Below are 22,898 nucleotides of genomic sequence, written 5' to 3'. Positions count from 1 at the left end.
CAGAGTAGTGATATATATATAATAGCATATATATAGATGAGGCAGAAAGACTAGATAGATAAAGACGAAATACAGATTAGTGATAATATACGAGGAGATATGAGATAATTAAGTATATATATATCATAGCAGATATATTAGATAGATCAAATAGATATACAGAAAAAACATATAAGAGATATATAATATATAAATATATATGAGAAAGGAGGAGAGATTAATATAAAGGAGAGATAAGATAAATGAGAGATATAGAAAGAGATAGAGATACGAAATAGAAGAGAGATATAAATAGATGAGGAATGAGAGAAAGTAGAGAGAGATATATAAGATAACATATATATATATATACAATATGATATATACTATATATAAAGTATAGAGAGAGATAGGAGAGACTTATATAAGCTATTAGTAGATAGTAAATATATATATGATAATAAAATTATTATATATATAAAGGCTAATATATATATAAATATATAATAGATACAACATAATATATATATATATCCATGAAATAAATATATATATAAAATAATATAGCAGTATATAATATATTAGAATATATATCAGATATAGATTATAGATAAATAATAATATATATATATATATCTAGATATATATATCATATATATTAATATATCATAGTACAGAATAATTTTATATTAATAGGAATATATATATAAAACGTATAATAGTAATAGATATATAATAACCATATATATATAAACGTAATAGGAGAATATATACTATACTCTATTAAAAGCGATGACATTTGTTCTTTTTTTTTCATTATATATATAAAATCTATATATAGTATAAAATATATATAAGGTATACCTATATATACGAATATGATATACTACTAGTATAATAGAATATATATATTATATATATATTTAGAAATATATATAATTTGTATCAAATAAGTATATATATTATATATCATAATATATCAATATCAAATATTATCTATATATATCATATCACTATATATATATATATATATAAATATACTATACACTATAAATAAAATATAGATGTATATAAATATAATATAATATATATATAGAATCACTATAGAATATATATCATTAATATATATATATTATATATATATATAATAAATATATATATTATACAATATTACTCCATAAAATCTTATAATAATATACCCTATCCGATATATATAGTACTATATATAAAATTATTATATCTATATAAATCCCATTATGAAAAATATGATTCTCATGAAATCTAAGATCTGTAATGGACTGCATGATTTACTGAAAAACAAATTAATAGGAAGAGCGCCCACAAATTGCTATGTTATAGAATCTAATAAACCAGAACATAGATTTTATTTAGTCAAACTACAAACATTTTGTTTTCTTATCATTTTATTTCCTACATAACTAAAATACTGCAGATAACCCACCAGGAACAACTGAGCATTACCCTGTCACTCTCATTAACCTAATGCCGCCGGGCATGGCACGTACTGTGAGTTTACTTTATTAATGGTTTTTACGCATGGATGGCTACACTTTTACCAAGTCATCAGTAGGCCAATTATGAGTACTGCCTGTCTCGCATGTTTACCCTTTTCCTTGATTTACAAAAATATTTCATATTATCTTATTTTGCTGTTACTAATATTTATATCATTAAGTAGTAATTCACAATGTCTGCTTAATTAAAAATAACAACATCGATAGTATATTGTGCTGGTACCAGGACCAAAGATTATCCCACCATTCAAGGAAAGGTGAAATCTGGTAAGGTCACAAGATCTACTAATTAACTCCTTTGTGGCTAAGCACTAGCAGAGCCATCTATGTGCAGGGACATTTCACAAAAAAATAATAGACAAATAATAAATTCAAAAATAATAATAATAATAATAATAAAATAAAATAAATGAACACAGCATCTTCCCCGGCGGCATGTGCTGAACAGCGTGCACATGGCCATTGTGGTGAGATATTGTATTTATGATTACATATTTTATGGTAGTTATTTATTAGCATAAATTGACAGATGTATATATTCAGTTAAAGTTTTTACATTACTTGGTTCCTACTGTCATGCCTGGGCAATTTAGCCATGCTCTCATTGTAATGCTCTTTCTGTACTCAAGTGACTATTTCAAGTTCCAACCTCCGTGAGATCCATCTTAGCTATATCACATAGTTAGTGATACTTGTAACATGTATAATTTGTAACTTATAACGGTATTAAGGATAGCTAGTAAGGGTTACAAATGCATATAGATTGTCTCTATGTTGATAATTTTTGTTTAATAAAATCACAAAGTCTGTTACTCAAGTGTATATGAAACTAAAAGAACCTTTATTAATAAAAAAGACTATACTTACAGTGCAATATGATAAGATAGAGTGGAACCAAAAGCTCGAACTTCATTATGAATGGTGGTGTTTATGGTCACAGTTTCCAGCGACCCATCAATGACAGCTTGGGCTTCAGCAAGAATAGTCTGGTCAAGATGATTATCCAGACCAAAGTCCTATATGAGGGACACGATATATAAAATTACAAATATGTCACCAAGAAAATTCTGGCCATAATATTACATTATGTAAAAAGAAAAAATCCATTTTTGGATGCATTCATCTAGTAGCAGCATTTTCTTGGTCTTACCTGACCAATAGACCCTCCAACAATGTTGACTCCTGGTCTCATATGAAGAGCATTCTTCAACACATGTGAGAAATCAAGAAGCTTGGCTTTGTCAGAGCAGGAATCCCGTTTACGCAGCAAGTCTGTACGCCCAACCAGTTCTTGGAATTTGCGTACTCCCATGGATGCCATGTGTTCACGAACCTGTCCAAATGATGTTCAAATTAGCAAAGCAACATCACTGTGGAACTCGACATTATTATCAAAAACAAAAAACATTCACTGAAATATGTGAACCAAGGAAATTACAGTATGATTCTCACCTCTTCTGCCAACAAGAACAAGTAGTTGACAACATGTTCTGTTTATCCTTCTAAACTACTGCCTCAGTTACAGGGTCCTGAGTGGCAAGCCCAGACAGGATCAACGGTTATCATGATGACATTTGCGCATCATGGTGCAGCCCCATGACAATGAGAGGGCAGCTACTGAAGACCAAACTCATCAGCTCACAAGAAGTAGCGCAATCACCACATCCATACCTAATGGGACCTCCCAAACAAAATGCATAGGGATTTATATTCTCATAACCATCATTAGAGCATCCTATCAAAAACTCATTCAAAGTAATATGTTAGAAGAAAATAGAAGAGAGACATCATACATATCCACAATTTATCAAAACAAAATAAAGGATACCATGTTCATTTACATACAAACAGACAGTAAACCACAATGGATCTGGCCATAAGCCGTAAAAGACTCGAGACCTCAAATTGGTACGCCACAGCGTCTGGGTGTGTTTCTGAAATTCCAAGCTCCCATGGGAGTCCAGCACTCTTGATTCCAGTCCAGCTGCTCGGATGCCTGTTTTCCACCATCATGACCAGAAATTGTGATATGCTCGGCTCTACCCTGCCAAAAAGCACAGATGTGAATCAGTGAATCAAGTAAAAATTTCCTCATATCTCAGAAAGAATTCCAAAATTTAAGGATATTCTGTATCTTCAGTAAGTCTTGAACTTTATATTTTTCTTCTTTTTTTTTTTTTTTTTTCTTTTTTTATAGTCTCCAAAATAACAGAATAAACAAGTAACAGCCATACCTTAGCAACGCCCAGATCGCAACAAGCACCAACACCAATCTGAACAAGTTTCACAGAGATTTGTGCTCTAGGATGTTGAACACTTAAGTCATAAATAAGTTCAGCCAAATCTTCAATACTCTAGATATCGTGCGTGGGGAGGTTGCGAGAGACAAGCTACTCCCAGGGACAGAGTGATAGTGTCTTGGCAATATCTTCAGATACCTGTTACAGAAAACATAGGTACACCAATTAGCGAACAGAAAAATTACTATCTTGCAGTTTATACTTCTGTTTCGCAAAATGAATGAGTTCTTCTTTACTCAAAATCAATGCCCAGCATCTGACTAAACGCTTGATTATAGAAGATGCAATATAATTTTTTTTCTTCTTCTTTTCTTTTTTAACTATGCCTAGATGTGGTCCAAATCAGCGTCATCAGACTCATCGACCGAAAAGAGAGGACATAAAAGGAGATGAGAAGGTCATACTACTAAGGTCAAGATAAGACCAAACCGAAAAGAACGATTACTCAGAAACAAAAGAATTCATAATTACTCACTTGTATCCTCGGCAGTTCACCACCCTCTACCTGGCTTAGACCTCCCTGGGCCATCTTGCATCTGCAGGTCATCAGCATGGCCAAGTAAGGAGCTGTGGCACAAAAGGACCAGATGCCACTGACCGATGGCAGTACCTTTTGTGTTTGCTGGTTCCTGCGTGATGTAAGCACTAGCATTTTCTCCTGAGAAAGGGAAAAAATAAGAAAGAAAGAAAATGGACTTTGATGATTTATGTTAATCTTTGTTATGGTTACCAAAAAGGAGGGAGAGGAGGAGGGGGTGGATGGGAAAGGAGAGGGAGGAGGAGGAGGAGGAGGGAAGGAGGCAAAAAATCAGCGAGGGGCCGAAGAGGTAGCCGAGAGCGAAGGAGCGAGAGGGAGCGAAGGAGGAGAGGCGGAGGGAACCTAACGACAAGAGGAGGAGGAGGAGAGGAGCGAGAGAGGAGGAGGAGGAGGAGGAGGAGGAGGAGGAGCGAGGAGGAGGAGAGAGGAGGAAGGAGGAGGAGGAGGCAGCAGAGCAGGAGGAGGGGAGCGAGGAGTAAGACGGTAGGAGGATTGGATGTGGAACCCCAGCGGAGGAGGAGGCACAAGTGCAAAGGCAAAGCAGTGGAGGAGAGGAGTGTGAGAGAAAAGGTGCAATTCTCCCATAGAAAAATCAAGAAGAATAGGCAGCCCTACCCAACAAGCATATGAGGGAGAGGAGTTACAGTTACCAGCACATACAGCAGCCTTTGTATCTCATAGTCTTCGCTCCAAATGCTTGGATTTATACATCAAATATAAGAAATGCTATAGAAATACTGATTCATGACAACCATCTTGGCCCACCGCCTGCTGGCAGGAAGCGAATCCTTGGAAGAGACTGGCAAAACCCCAACCAATCAATCAGCTCATGAAAAGTAACAACCTCGGTATCGCAAATTGCCGTGTTGCATGGCCTGAGGGATGCCTGGGAAATCCAGCTAACACTACTGCCTTGTTGCATGCATAGCTGCGATTACAATCATCGCTCATTGTCCTCAAAAAAGTAATTTTTTTGGTTAATTTTTAACAGGTCTTTAAGTTACACTTTAAGGAATTTTGCCTGACATTCCCCCTAATCCTAAAATAACCTTCATTTGGTGAAAAAATTGAAAAAATAAAAAATAAATTTATAACATACGTACAGGCCTTGAACAGAGGTATTTTTTAAGAAAATTTTAGTAACAAAAAATCCATGCCAATAATTGACAGAAATAATATTCTTTCAAACTTGCAAACTTGATTATCTAGAAAACTGGGTTTGGTCAATAGCCCTTGCTATTTCAGCATTATATTAACCCTAAAGCGAAGGCTGGGTGCCTACATGCAATGCCCATCTGGAGTTACTTTACATTTGTTTTTACACACAGATGGATACACTTGTACTAAGCACCACATGCCCCAATCGAGTAAGCCTGTCTACCATTACCTTTTTCCATTGATTCAAAAAAAATTCTGTTATCTTAATTGCATTATAATATCCTTGCATATGTATTTCCTGTCTATAATAAAAATAACCCTATTCATATTATAGAATTAGTGTCCCCCCCCCCGATTCCACTAATTCAAGGAAAGGTGAAATCAGGTAAGGTCACAAGGTTACTACTAAACCATCTCCCTGACTCCTTGTGACTAAGACATTTCACAAAATAATAAAAAACTGGCATGGCATTTTCCCCCAACATTGAGTTAATGAACAGCTCACCTCCTTATCATGTGTTGACATTTGCTCCCTCCCCCACCCCCCCCCCCCCACCCCCCCCTCTCCTCCTCTTTTCCACCCCACCCCCACACACGATTCAAAGCAATAGCCAGGGGTGCGGGCCTCAAGGAGATGGTTTCACAACCAAAGCTCATGGAACCTAGTGGCAAACCTCTTTACAATCTCTGAAGTGGCTCAACCTGGAGTGGAAATTCGTTATAATGAAGTATGCAAAATATAGGTATTGTAGCCCCAAATTCTTTAGATTACATTCAGATTTATTTCACAAGTAGACAAGGCATCGGTACTGTTACACTGATAAATCATGCAGTAAGCCATATTCAGCGGAATCAGGTTCTTGTGCTTTTTGTGTTGCTCATATTACAAGCTTCATGTTATATGAATAACTTCTCTCTAGTGTTTAAATCATGTTTTCTTTTTCTTGTATTTGCCTAAAAAACCTCTGGCACTTGTACTACTCAAATAAGAAATACAAGGATTGACAGAAATCATGAGATCAAATCTTGAAAAAAGCATAATGAAATGACAGGGAAATGTAATTCATATGAAATGTGTCGATTGCTTCTAATGTATTGTGATATTGTTCATTCTCATTATGCCTTTAATCACGTGATCAAGGCTTATTTACTTCTGCAGATATCAATGGGCTTCTCCAGCTGACCAGTTCCAGCTTGTCCCGCAGAGCCAAAGGACTTAGTACTCTCTGAGATGATTCTTTGAACTTGTCGTATGAGATTTGTTGTTCATCCTGAGGCATCCTGCGGAATAAAATAATATAGCGAATGTGAACACAGTAGAGTATTACCAATTAACACCAACTTTTTTTGTTTTTTTTTTTTTTTTAAGTTTTTACCCCCGCTTATACAGTGAACTGCTGAGAAAATGCAGTCAAGAAATAATTCCACCAAACTCTAATTCTTCTATGTCATCTACAATAATTTGTACAAGAAGACCAACTGCCAAATTAGCAATGCGGAAACAGGCCGTCATGATCATGCTCTACTCCACTTACTCAGCTGAGTAGAATCTGGGTTTCGAGTCCTAACAAACAAGTGTCACATTCACGTTCCCCATAGAGAGAGCCTGTGGCGGTCAAGCAATCTCTATGCTAATAGTCTCAAATGCACTCCACCAATGGGGAAGCGTGCCCTGATGAAATAGACAGTGCATGTTACTCACTGAAATCATAACATCTTTGGAAATCTAAGTGTAATATACAATCATAGGTGTAATAAATAACACGTAACTCTTAACTACATGCAGACAATTATGAAATTAATAAACAGAACAATACATTTCAAGTAGAGTTTTGGTAAGTGACAAATATCTGTGAACTTACCATAGTGTGTATCACTTGAAGACTTTAATAAATATGCCATTTCTTTTTTGCAAAAACCCAACATATACATATAATATAAAGATTTTTACCTTGAACATTTGTTGATGACTTCTTCTGAAATGCCAACAGCCTCAAAAATCTGTGCTCCCTCGTCATGACTGCAGAGTTGAGATGCCCATTTTGGTCCATTCACCTTGACAGACACGCCCCTCCATTGCCTGCCCACATTAGTCTAGTTGGAAAGAATAGTTAGGCCTGCTACATAAATGATTGTATAAGAGAGTTCTGTTGCTAAAGATGTTTTTTTTTTTTTTTTTTTTTTTTTTCTTTTTTTTTTTTTTTTGTTTTCTTTTTTTTTTTTTTTTCTGCTGATAATTATGAAGTAAACTTTATAGGAATAAGATTATCTGAATTAAATGTTATGTTGAATTACCTTTTGTTGCCAAAGAAATAAAGAATATAGGCACAAACAGCGGGAGATTTTTTAAGATAAAAGATGTATTCGAATGGAGTGCAAGGCAAGACACATGTTTCAAACTGTAACATAAAAGAAATAGTAAATTCATTTAGTAGACTTCTCACACGTTATTAATATTTGATATGTAAATTGGTAAAATATGAATAGGCATACATGGTAATACAAATACAGAGAAGAGAAAATAATGAAACATAACACAAATTTTGTCTCGCCTGTTCTCCTCACCTTGAAAATATCAAGCCTCCGACATGGTACAGTGATAACTCCCCAGAACGCAAAGTGTCATTGTCTCCCCAAAGAACAAATATGGACAAATGGCATCCGCTCCGTATCCCAGTAAGACACACATATGGTGACTTCCCCTAATAGTGCAGAAGTGAGAGAAAAAAAGATAAAACAAATATTAATAAATGCACAATAAAATGATGTAAATCCTAAATGCCACATTTAATTCATGAAAACATGAACAAATCAGACAAAACTGAGCGATATCTATCGTCTCCAGCAATGTCTATCAATTAGCACGTGTCATGGAAAATTCAAGACGAATGTCATTCCATGTCATGAACCCACCTGGCTTCTCCAGTCTAGAGATTAAGTCCCACTTTCATGCGCTGCCCTTTCCTCAATACGGTCGGTGGTGAGTGCCAGCTAGTGCATTAGGGGCCTTAGAGGGCGATCTAAAAAACAAATAGAGGTGTGTAAATCATTATATTGAATGTTATCAATGCATGTATGCACTGTGTATGTGTGTATAGCATATATATATATATATAATATTATATTATATTATATATAATATATATATATATATATATATATAGATACATTGATACATAACATATATTATGTATGTATATAGATACTATATTATCTATATATCATATATATATAATACATATATACATACATATACATATATACAATACATATATTAATAATATATATCTATACATATATAATAATATTATATATATACATCTATACATATATAAATCTTATACATATATACATAATATACATATATACTATATATATATATATATATTCATATATTTATATATATATGTATGTATATATACTATATACTAGTATAAAAAAATATAGATCATGCTATATTTTAATAATATATATGTTATATATGTTATATGTATATATGTATAAAATATTATACATATAGTATATGTATATGTTATTATTATATGTAATGTAGTATATATAGTATATTACTATATGATATATAATATATGCTATATATATAGTTATATATATAGAGGTATATAATATTGTATATATATGTTATATATGGTAACATTATATATATATGTACTATATATATCGGAGAGAAGAGGAAAACAAAAAAAAAAAAAAAATAATGGGATAGAGAGGGATAGAGAGGCTAGATATAGGAGAGATAGAGAAGTAGAGTATATAGGTAGAGAAGTCATAGATATAGGGTAGAGTAGAGAGGGAGAGATAGGAATAGATGTAGATATAGCGACAGAGTGATATAATATAGAGAGAGATAGAGTATATATATATAGATATACGAAGATACAGATTAGTGATAGTAGAGAGAGATAGAGAATATATAGGATAGTTATAGATCATGAGCGATATTTATCTATATTATCTATATGTATATCTATATTTATTTATATATAGTGATATATAGTATATTTTAATCTATATATATGGGGAGATATGGCGATATATATGTAGAGTATATATATTATATCTAGTAGTGATGAGAGAGGAGATATAGAATAAGTAGATAATATTAATAGAGATAATAAAGAGAGAGATTATAGATATATATAGAGGTATAGATATATAGTACTATAGATATATATATAATATAGATATAGATAAGATATATATCATACTATTATAAGTATATAGATATAGATATATCATATGATAGATGACATACTATATATATACTATTCCAGATATATATTTAATACAATTTATATACTATATTTATATTATATTTATATATATTTTTTATAATTTTATATATATTTTATATAATTTTATATATATATTATATATATCGCTATAATATATCTTATATCTAAAAAATAAAAAATTATATATATCTTATATATATTTTTATATATTTTTTATTACTTTTTTATTATATTTCTTTCTTTTTAATAATTAAGAGATAATTTAAGAAGAAGAAAGAAGACTCAAAAAAGACTCCCCTATCAGACCAGCATTCTGTCAGACAGAACCAGCAGCTGATACACATCCTTGGCGGCTGACGGGTGGGGCGGCGGCGGTTTTGCCGCCAGCCTGCAAGCCGCACTGCAATGAGATCAAGAGACGGAGATGAGCCCCTCAGATCCCTCAGAGATGCGGATCCGTTATGTCTATAACGTGAGTGCGCCATCCACGAGTAGTTTGCTTGCCTTGAATCACCTATGTCTAGAAGACAGTTGTGAATTAAATTGGACCCTCCTATCATAATCATAAAAAAGTATACATAAAAAGCAGACCAACCATTATATTATGTAGAGTTTATGAATTATTTATCCCAAAACTGAAGAAAATGATGCTCAGATATTGAAGTACAAAGAGAATATACTTATGTACAAATTAATTACTGATATTCCTACCAAATTTTTGTCCTCAAACTTTGGTTTTATATAGCATTATCTGCCCATGATAGTTTTTAACATTTGCACATTAGTTACCTCTAGATCTGAGAGAAAGGATCGTTTTGGGGGGAATTTTGCAGGAAGATTCGATGACATGCTTTGCACTTGCCAGTCCAGGATGTTGTTCTGGTCCTAAAGATTGAAGCAGATTTGTAATCTGTATTATGTTATTCATCCTATTCTTTTTTTTATTTAAGTTTTAAGCTTAATTACACTTAAAAAATATCAGTTCTTCGACAAATATCCTTTACAAAAATCAAAAGGTTTTAGACTCGTATATGTAACGCGACCCTTAAAGAAACCTTACAATTTATGAAATTATGAGCCCTCTTGAAAAATCTTGTAACTTCATATCAGGAGTGTCCAACTCAGGCCCAGGAGGTTAAATGGCTTGCAGAACTAGAACAATATGTTTTTTAATAACTTAGCCCAAAGTATGATCATTGCCAAAAAAAGTCTTATGTGACTAAAAGACAAAAAATTCATAAAATTACCTTTCTTACAATGCTAATAATTTCATTTAAGGAGTAAATAACTGGGACGTCAGCGAAAGTAACTTCTTGCCTTCAAGGTGTAGCTGAGATGAAAACTGACCCTCGAAGTGTTTTGAGTTTGACACCCCTTGACTCTGACTAGACAAAGAATATCACTTTTATAAATTCTCTATACAGAACAGAGATAGCAGCCCGGAATTGAAGTTGCATATCATCATGATCTTTGAAAATAACCTTAAAAAAAAAGTTGTAAATATAATGCCATTCCAGAAATAATCTCTCTACATGCACTATCCTTAACTTCTCCACACTAACAGAACATAAAAAACAGAGTTCCTCCTTACCAATGGGAGAGGCCAGAGACATAACAATTCTCTCACGGAATGGATCGATAGGAGGATTGGTAAACCTGTGCAAACAACCTGCCCTTAAAATAGTCATAGAGCCCCAGAGCGCTGCCGAAATCAGAGAGGCAGGCAAGCGCGGATGCATCATTTCCCATTGAGCTAAGGTTCACTTCCTGGACGAGGGAAGAGGGAGAAGAAAAATTAATTACTCTGCTAGGGGGAATTTCTTAAACACATATTTTAGCATTAGCTGAAAGTAAAATCACACAATAATTATAATGTGACAGATCTCCAAGAAAGTATCAGTTTGGATTTATTTGGCATTAAAAAGATCAAGATATGTATAAGCCAAAGCCTTCACAATAGCTAAAAGGTTTTCTACAAATCTTTAATCTGAGTATGACTTCTACCATTCACCACCCAATCAATTAGAATTATGTAATTACACTTACTGAGTAGCCGTCACCATAGGGCAACAGAAGCATGTTGAGGCGTCTCAATAGTATAGCCAAAAATGCCTCAACGCCGATCACCTCCAAAAGTGCGCATCATGGACCTGCACTATCGTCACCATTCACTGTTCCATTGAATGACATAACTGAGAGTGCGGGCTCCGAGGTGCAGCCCTTCATGGGCAGCATAACCTTTTCTTCTCACCCCCAGTTATCAGAAAGTGTGAACTGTAACGAGATGGATAAATATATGTAATCACTATGAACATTGCTCTGTAATGTCCCCAAAAATCTAAAGCACCTTACTACAACATACCACTAACTTTTTGTTGTTGTTTTGTTTGTTTTTTGTTGTTAAGTGCATAAAAAAACTGCCTTTTTGCTCTGAGCAAATCTCTGCCTAAATCAATAAGATCTATTTCTTTTATCTATCGAGGTGAAAGCCATGAACTTTAACAGAATAATACTATTTGAATGGTTCAACTAGCATGACAAAAGCAGATTTTATTGTATGCTAACAAGAGACACGGTAATGAAGGCATACAGTAATGTCGATGGGGGTTATAATACTGCCAATGACAAAGAAATCAGTATACAATTAGAGAGAGAAAATCTCTTTTCGTAGCTAATTCATTATAAAAAACTGTATGTATTTTATAGTGCGCATAAAACAAATAACAGACCCCCGTTAGTTAGAGACCTTACCATCCTACATTTACACATAAAGCCAGCCAAAAGAACAAAGCCATTAAAACTTTGACCAAAAGCAATATAATAATCACAGCACTGTAATAATTTATGTCCTTTTTTCCAATAATAAGAAGAAGACTGGGTAAGAATTCTAGACATTTATGACAAAGCTGGTTTTCATTATAGTTTATACTGACAAGCGAAATCATATTGAGGGCTATTTTCGGGACCTTCAGCATGTATTACATACTCATAAACTAGGATATCAAATGACTCTTCCTAATACCATGAAAATTGCTTATAATAATGAGATTTTCTCCAAAATGAGTATCAAAGCAAAAGAACATGATTATAACAGATCTAATATTCACACATGCTTCTTCGATCCACTCTGAGTGAGGTCTTGACCTTGCAATCTAGCAGTTTTAGTTCCTCATCACGAGACACCACATTTCCAGGGGTCCACTAACAGCATGTCGGCAGGTTTTAGGCGGCCCCTAAAAGAACAACGAAGAAAACATGGTTAGAAACTGCCTATGTCACACAGTAAAGCCATGGCTAAGACAGGCCACATTATTTTGTTCAAGCCTGATCTAAGAAAGGGCCTTCACAAGCTCCATTTAATGACTAATCGAGAAAACATGTCCATAGTAAAACCAACATATTGGAAAAAGTTGAATACAGCAAAAGCCATATTTTAATCCAAAAATATCAATATATGTGCCCTGTCTTCAAGAACACTTTGAGAAAAAGGTAGTTTGGCAGTTTATGCTAGAAGCGTGTGCCAGCCTCCTCAATGGACACCTGGAAAACCTGGAAACAGTCACGCAAGAGCCACAGAATTCATTCATAAAAATCAAACGAAAATACTATGTCGTAAATTGCAATAAGCACGAACAGTCACATAGATTATTTAAAGAAAATGCTCAGAAAACTTTAAATCAGGAATAAAAAAAAATTTGTAATAAATTATGGTAGTGTTGATGTGCAAGTATGATGCTGAGATCTCTTTGTCCTCTTACCTGGTAAAACTTCCCTGTTCAGATGGCAGTGACAGACTTTGTGAAGCATCATACAAACAAATTAGCAACAAGTGCTGAAAGCGAACTGGTATAAAGTAGCCACATGAATAACAACAGTTTCTTAAGCGTGTATCGATCTTCCAGAACCTCATCATACAGACACACCACCACAGCTATGACCATCTCCCCCCCCCACACATTCTATTCTGCCAACGCTTGCAGTGCAGAAAGATGATGATGCGAAATGAGAGGCTGGAAAGTACGAGAATGAGTAGTATGAGATATGTTTTAATCTAAGTAGGGTCCTGAAAGATGCATGTGTGTTGTTGAAGCGATGATTGTCATTGAGGTTTCTGAGTAACACGACGGCGGCCACCATCACATCAATTCTGCCAGCTAGACAGACACGCCCAGTACCACTTGTTTTTTTTTTTTTGCAGTCCGGCTGGCTGATGGTAGCTCTGGTACCTCTAGCCGAGATATCTCAGCTCTGTGTCATAAACGCACTTCTGACGCCATGCACCAGCACCTCTGTCTTTGGTGACGATAGCGTGAAAGGACGCAGCCGTTCTGCCCCGGGGAGCTGTCCGCCACGCCCCTGTTCGTTGCCCTGCATTTAGCGCCTCCTTCTCTACTAGTGTTCCGCCTCCGCTCCCCCCCGCGCGCCGCATCATTTCGCTCTATGGCTGCATCTGGCCCACCGCCCTCCCTGGCTCCTGCGCTCCCCCCGCGCCCCTTTCAGTGCTTGTGTGCCCACCCTCCGCCCCTCTCCCCCCGGTCCGCAGGCCTTTCCCTCTCCCGTTGCTCCCGGCCCCCGTTTCCCGCCCCACCCCCGCCCCCCGGCCTTTCTCCCGTCTTTCCCTCCTTGTGCCCGCTGAGCCCTCTCCCCCCCCTGCCGCGTCCGCCCTCCCCTTTTTGGCGCACTCTTCTCCTACCTGCTTTACACTGCCCGCAGTTTCGTCTGCGTGGTCCCCCATCCCTCTACCGGCGCGGCGCGTCCCCTCCCATGTTCCCCCGTGCCCCCCCCCATGTGCCTGCCCCCCAGCATTTGTACTTCTTCGCCACCTTTCTATGGCCTTCTTCCCCGGCGCTCCCCCCCTCCCCGTATCGTTCCCGCTCTGCCTGTCACCCTCCACACTTGCGGTGCCTGCCCTTCTTTTCTTTCACCGTCAAACCAACATTCAGTCGCAGTGTGATTCATACCGCAATGCATATTGGCCACTGCCCCTTTCCACTCCCCCTCAACTTATTTGCCCGTTCTAAACAGTCTCCAAGAACCTGAGAGCAAGAGAGAACCCCGTCCACGACCCATGCCAGCCCGTTACACAACTTTGGGTCATGTTTCTTTCACACAGTTCTGACCACCTGTTGCCTTTACCTGTGCAAAGTACCTGAACCTCCAAAAACCATGACTACATCATTCTGACACACCCATCACAAGACAACAACTTCCTCCAGTCAATGCCCAATTCCCTTCTTTTTTGCGTCCGCTGCTGCTCCCGCAATCAGACCTTACACAAGAAAAAGACAGAGCAACGGATTTCACAAATTAATTTTGCGACAAAATACTTTCAGTAACTTTATCATGATCTGTGCACTATCCAGAATCTTCACAACAATAAAAATGTAGAACCATAGTCACATAAAGGTGAGCAAGACGATTGACAATAGTTTCGTGGGTCTTGCCTCACAACCTCTACATTTACACAGACTACATATATATATATATATATATATAGTAGATATATTATATAACTATAATATTATATATATGTATATATATATATATAATATATTTATCTATATATATATGTATCTATATATGTTATCATATATATGTATATATATATATAGATATATATATATATTATATATAATATATATATAATAATAATATATATATACTATGATCTATGATATATATTATATATTATATATATATAATAAAATATGCTTTAGTTATATAGTATATACTATATAGTCTATATATAGATATATATATATGTTGCGATATATATATATATATACATATATATATATGTATACTATATACATATATAATCATACATATATAATATATACTAATATATATATATATCTATAAATATATATATATAAATATAATATATATATATATAATATATATTATCATATGATATATATATAATCATATATACATATATATATAAATATATATATATATATATATATTATATAAATATATGACGATACTATATATATATATATATATATACATATGTATCTGTGTAACAATTGTATATTTTTTCTTCAGTGACCCACAAACTATTGTAATAGTCTTGCATACTTTAGATGAATAATGGTTATACATTTATTGTGAGGAGATTCTGAATGAGCACAGATCATGATAAAGTTACTAATTATTTTGTCCAAATTAATTGTGAATAAGTCCTATGCTGCCTGTCTTTTCTTTTTTTTGTGTAAGGTTGATTCTTGATCAGCAGCTGACCAAAAAATTGACGAAGGTTTAATTGCATTGACTGTAATTAAATTGTGTTATCTTATTTTGTTTGTCAGAAATGATGTAAGTCAGGTAACTTTGCAAGGAAATGCCCAAGTTAAATGCAACATGTGTCAGACTTTGTGAAATAAACAGACCCCAAAATTTCTTAACTGTGATGATCAGTTCTTTACTTGTTTCTCTCTTTCTCTCATTTTCTTGTATAGACTGTTTAGTTCCCTAACTGCAAATAAAGTTATTTTATTTTAAAGGTCAGTTAGCACAATATGCATTGCGGTATCGAATCACACTGCCCCTACTTAATGTTTTTTACATTAAATAAAGGAAGGGTCATGCACCGTTCAATTTGCGATGGTGACATTCATATTTTCATAGTACTGAGTTTGCTCCTGTAATAATTCATAGAAAGGTGGCTAGAGAAGCTAGCCCAAAGCTTATGGTGCAGTCACATGTATGGTGTCCCTTTGTAACATGTTAGTTTGCTCTCCTCCTCCGTACGATTTAGGTGTTACATCAGACTAAAATCTGTCCTCAGATTTTAAAGCAGTTGCTATTATAAAGAAATTATCAAAATTGGATGCTGACTCTTCATGCATTTTTGATATTGTCTCAGCTGCACAAGTATGAAATACTTTTTTTTCAAGAAATTCCTGTGTCTGTGGTGTGTCTTGAAACTAGGCGTCTGGAGCAATGAATAAGGGGAAAGAGCCCTGCCTGACTGGTGTGATTTGTCTTAAGTGTTAGCACAAATCACTGAGAAGGTTCTCCGTGTTTTTATCATAATGCATGGATTTTTTTTCCAGATTCAGCATAGAGCAAATTATGCTTCGTTTTTTACCCTCTTGGGTGCGATCTTATTTGAACACCGTATAGAAGGTAATGCTCTAAATCATGCCAACTAACAGTTTCGTTTCGGACTCTCACTGTGGCAGCGAAGGAACGAGTCTGCCCGTCCTTCACGACTATTACGTCACCAAAGACCGAGTGCCTGCCGTGCCATGGCGTCAGAAGTGGGCGTTTATGACACAGAGCCTGAGAATATGTCTCCAGAGGTAACCAGAGCTACAATCAGCCAGCCAGCTCGTGGATACTGAGATGTTGTCTAGCTGGGCCAGAATTCGATGTGATGGTGCCCTGGGGGACCCAGCTCCTATCAGAAAACCTCATGAAATCATTCCCACAACACACATAGCACATCATTTCCAGGACCCTACTTAGATTAAAACAATATCCATACTACTCATTCCATAATTTCAAGACCTTCTCATTCAATCATCATCGTTCCAAATTCCATCTGCCAAGCGGAGTTGCACCAGAATTAGAAGACTAGAGTATGCGTCAGAGCATGTGGTACGGATGTAGTCTGATATGTTTCTAGCTATGAAGAGTTCATGGCGGAAGAATATACACCTTAACAAGACTGTGTTATTCATCGTGCTACCTTTCTATACCAGTTCCTTTCACACTTGTGCCCCTAATTTTGTTTGTATGATTCTTCATAAAGTGTCACTAGCCATCTGCAATATGAACAGGTAGTTTTACCAGCGTAAGAGGACAAGAAGATCTACACACCATACATTAAGCCCACATCAACACACCATAATTTATTTACAAATTTTTTTATTCCTAGATTAAAGTTTCGTCTGGCAGATTTCTAAAAATTTATGTTGACTTGTGCTTATTGCAATTTACGACATAGATTTTCGTTTGATTTTATGGATGAAATTCTGTGCCCTCTTGCTTGACTGCTTCCAGCGTTTTCAGGTGTCGATGGAGGAGGCTGAACACCTTACTAATAAACTGCACCAAGACTACCATTTTTCTCAAAGTGCCTGAGACAGGCCACATATATTAAGATATTTTGGATTTAAATAGCTTTATCCCCTGTTAGTCACTTTTTCCAATATGTGGTTTTACTATGCATGTTTCTCGATTAGTCACATTAAAGGATTTTTTTTTTTTTTCTTTTTTTTCGACTTGTGAATGGCCCCTTTCTTAGAGCCAACAAAATAATGTGCCGTCTTAGCAATGGCTAGACTGTGTGACATGAGAAGTTCTGTAACCATGTTTTCTCCTTGTCTTCTAGGGCCGCTAAAACCTGGCCGCATGCTGTTAGCGGACACCCGGAAAAAAGGTCGTGTCTCGTGATGAGAATAAAACTGCAGATGCAAGGTCAAGACCTCACTCAGAGTGATCGCAGAAGAACAGGTGTGAATATGATCTGTTATAATGCAGGCTACCTTTGCATTTGATAATCATTTTGGAGGAAATCTTTCATTATGTAACAATGTATCATCTGGTCATTAAGCGAAGAGTCATTTGATACCTAGTTTCTAAGTATGTAATAAATGCTGAAAGGCCCAAAATAGCCCTCACAATAGATTTCCTTTGAGTATAAAACTTATAATGAAAACCAAGCTTTGTATAAAGTATAGGACTGTATTATACAGTCTTCTTTCCTATTATTGGAAAAGGACATATAAAAAGGACATAAATTATACAGTGCTGTGATTATATATGCTTCCCACAAGTTTTAAAGGTTTGTTCTTTTTGCTGCTTTATTGAGAAATGTAAGATGGGCCCTAAGGTCTTCTCTAAATAAAAGTGTCTGTTATTATGTTTTAGCACTAGAAAAATACAATAGTTTTTTATAATGAAGTATGCTATTCGAAAAGAGAGATTTCTCTATCTAATCTTGTATACTGATTTCTTTGTCATGGCATAATTATAAACATTACTGTAATGCGTCATTACCGTGTCTCTTCGTACATACAATAAAAAACTGCTTTTGTCATGGCAGTTAGAAACCATTCGCAAATAGTATTTTATTACTGCTTAAAGTTCATGCCTTTCACCCATAGATAAAAGAAAATAGAATCTTATTGATTAGCAGAGATTGTGCTCAGAGAACAAGAAAAAAAAGCAGTTTTAATCACTAACAACAAAAAAACAACTCCAAAAACAACAACAAAAAGTTAGTAGTATGGGTTGTAGTAGGTGACTTGACGTTTAGATTTTTGGGGACATTACAGAGTTGGGGGGCTACATAGGAATTACAGATATTTATCCATCTCGTACAGTTCACACTTTCTGATATGTATGCTGCCCATGAAGGGTGAGCTTGATCCGGAAGCCCCACTACTCAGTTAGTCATGTCAATGGAACAGGAATGGTGACGATAGTCGCAGCATGATGCGCAACTTTGGAGCCGCGTCGATCGGCTATTGAGCATGTTGGTAATATATTGAGACCCTCAACATGTTCCCTGTTGCCTATGGTGGACCACTCTAGTAAGTGTCACATTACATAATTCTAGTGATGCCGGAATGCGTACAGAAAGCATACATCAGATTAAAGATTTGTAGAAAACCTTTTCCTATTGTGAAGCTTTGGCTTAATACATATCTGATCTTTTTTTAAATGCCAAATAACCAAATGAGTAAACTTTCTTTTCTACTCTGTCACTAATTATAATTATTATGTGTGATTTACTTAGTAATGCTAAAATATGTGTTACACAAGAAATTGCCAGCACAGGGAGAATTAAATTTTTATCCTCCCTCTTCCTCTCAGGAAGGAAGCTCTTAGAGCCTTATAGACTCAATGCCGGAAATGATTATGCACCCCTTGCCAGCCTCTCCTGATTTCCAGCCTATGCTCTACCTGCCTCTCTGACTATTTTAAGCAGTTGTTTTGCACAGCAGGTTACCAAATCCTCTTTTTTTTTTTTACTATCGTCCATTCCGCTAGAGAGAATTGTTATGTCTCACTGGCCTGACCCCATTAGGTAAGGAGAACCTCTGTGTTTTATGTTCGTAGCGGTAGTGGAAGTTAAGGCTAGTGAATGTAGAGACAAATTATTTCTGGAACAGTATATTTTACAACTTTTGTTGAGGTTATTTCAAGATCAGATGATCTGCCAACTTCTAATTCCCCTGACTATCTCTGTTCTGTATAGAGAAATTATAAAAGTGATATTCTTCCTTGTCTATTTTTTTTCTTTTTTTTTGTCAAAGTCAAGGGTGTCAAACTCAAAACACTTCGAGGGTAAGTTTCATAATCAGCTACACCTTGAAGGCCACAAGAAGTTACTTTCATGATTCCCAGTTAATTTACTCCTTAAATGAAATTTATTAATTGTGAAGAAAGGATAGTTTATGAATTTTTTGTCTTTTAGTCAACATAAGACTTTTTTTGCAATGATCATTAATTGAACAAACTAATAATTCGCTTCTATGTCTGCAAGCCATTTTTAACATCCCCTGGACATGAGTTGGACACCCTGATATGAGTACAGATTTTTCAAGGGACTCATAATTTCATAAAGTGTAAGGATTTCTTTAAGGGTCATTACATATATCATGACATCTAAAAACCTTTTGATTTTTTGCTAAAGGATTAGGTCAAAGAAACTATTATTTTTAAGTGTAATTAAGCGTAAACTTAAAAAAAAAAAGAAATAGGATAGATAACATAATAAAGATTACAACTTTCCTGCTCACTACTTTAGGACAGAAGCAAACATCCTGGAACCACCAAGTGCAAAGCAGTGTCATCGAATCTTCCTGAAAAAATACGTCTTCTCTCCAAGATCTTTAGAGGTAAACTCATGTGCAAAGTTGTTGTAAAAATATCATGCCAGAGAATGCCTATATAAAACCAAAGTTTGAGGACAAAATTTGGTAGGAATATCAGTAATAATTTGACATAAATATTCTCTTTGTACTTCAATACTTGAGCCATCTAGTTAATTTCATTCAGTTTGGCGATAATAAATTCATAAACCCTACATAATATCAGAGTTGCCGTCCTGATTTTTATGAATACTTTTTTATGAGCTATTTTAAGATGATTATGTGAGACACAATTTATTCAAAAATGTTTCATCTAACATAGGTGATCAAGCAACAAACATACCGTGGATGGCGCACTCACGTGATAGACATAACGTCAATCCATCTCTGAGGGATTGAGGGCCCAGCGGTTGATCGACACTCTGCAAGTGAGGCTTGCCAGGCGGCCAAGGATGAGGTATCAGAACTGCTGACAGTGTCTGTCTGACAGAATACGCTGGCGTCATGATAGTAGGTGAGTCTTTTTTCTTTCTCTTTTCTTAAATATCTCTTAATATTAAAAAGAAAGAAATATAAATAAAAATATAAAAAAATAGATATAAAAAATATATAAAAATATATTAAAAATATCATAAAAATATAAATAAAATTATATAAACATATATTAAATATATATATAAATATGTATATAAATATGTATATAAATCATACTCATATGAATAGCTAGATCATTATAAGGAGTATATATATCATATATTATATAGTATATCTATACTATCATCATTGAATATATCTATATATATATATATAATATATTAATATAAATATAATATATAAGATATAAATTAATGATTAAATATATTAGATAAAATTAAAATGATATAATATAATAGATATAAATATAATATAAATATAGATAATTAAAATATAGATAAAAAAAAAATTGATAAATATTAAAATATAATATATATAATTTTTATATTGGTAATAGAAAGAGATAAATAAAAAAAAATATAAAAAAAAAATATACATATATATACATATTATACTTATATATACATTAATAAAATTATATACAATAAAACATATATATACATATATATACATAATATACATATATATAATTTTTATAAATATACAACCCAAAATAACAATATTAAAAATAATACAAAATAAATAAAAATACAATATTAAAACCCAAAAAAAAAATACAAAATTAAATATTAAAATAAATACATATACATTAATAAAAATAAATATATATATATATATAAAACTATTATAAAATAAAATATAATATATAATTTTTAATATTTTCCTTAATATAAAATTTTAATATATATATATATATATATTAAAATATATAAAATTTTTATATTATATATATTATATTATATATTTATTTTATATGTAAATGTAATTTTTAATATATAAATTATATTATATTATATTAATAATACAACAAAACAATAATTTTACATATAATATACATATCTAAAATTTTAAAATATATATAATATATATATATATATATATATTTAAAATTATATAATATAAATATTAATGTATAGTATATATATATATATATTATATATATATATATAAAAATATTATATAAAATAATATATATATAGGGGCATACACACAAAACACACTACATGCATTGAAAACATTCGATATAATGATTTACACCTCTATTGTTTTTTGACTCCTCTAAGCACCCTAATGGCACAGGCTGCACTCACCACCCCTTTATTGGGGAAAGGCCCCCCTTGAAAGGGGGGATTTATTCTCGAGACGGGGAGGAGCAGGTGGGTTCATGACAGGAATGACTTCGTCCTTAATTTTATACAAGTGAAATTTTTAAGACGGCTAGATGTAAAGTCCTCTTTTTTGTCTTTTTTGTTCAGTTTTTTTCATAAATTTAAATGTGCATTTAGGATTTACATTCATTATTGTGCATTTATAATATTTGTTTTATCTTTTTTTCTTCACTTCTGCAAATTGGGGAAGTCCCCAATGGTTCTTACTGGGATATGGAGCAGATGTTTTTTTTTGGTCTTTGGAGAAAAGAGCATTTTGCTTCTGGGGGAGTTATAAACCGCCATGTCGGAGCCTGATATTTTCAAGGTGGGGAGAACAGCGGAAAAACCAAATTTTTTTTTTATGTTTTATTATTTTTTCTCTGTAGTTTATTCCCATGAGTTTTAAATTTATTTTTTAAAAATTTACATATCAAATTAAAAACTTGTGAGAATCACTAACTAAATTTTAATATTTTTTTATTTTAATTTTAAAACCAT

At 34.0% G+C, this 22,898-nt stretch overlaps 1 protein-coding gene across 1 annotated transcript in view; it reads right to left on the bottom strand.

Moving 5' to 3' along the window:
* Positions 1–22,898, bottom strand: part of LOC119584663 (glutamate synthase [NADH], amyloplastic-like) — a 47,386-nt gene that overhangs the window by 8,900 nt on the left and 15,588 nt on the right. Inside the window, 2 exon segments of the mRNA XM_037933338.1 lie at positions 2,381–2,530; positions 2,665–2,847. Coding sequence (XP_037789266.1) covers positions 2,381–2,530; positions 2,665–2,847 — 333 coding nt within the window.

This window comes from Penaeus monodon, chromosome 18 (assembly GCF_015228065.2).
Source record: "Penaeus monodon isolate SGIC_2016 chromosome 18, NSTDA_Pmon_1, whole genome shotgun sequence".
Classification (NCBI taxonomy): Eukaryota; Metazoa; Arthropoda; class Malacostraca; order Decapoda; family Penaeidae; genus Penaeus; species Penaeus monodon.
The sequence above is the reverse complement of the archived record's forward strand: the minus strand, read 5'-3'. Positions and strand labels throughout refer to the sequence as shown.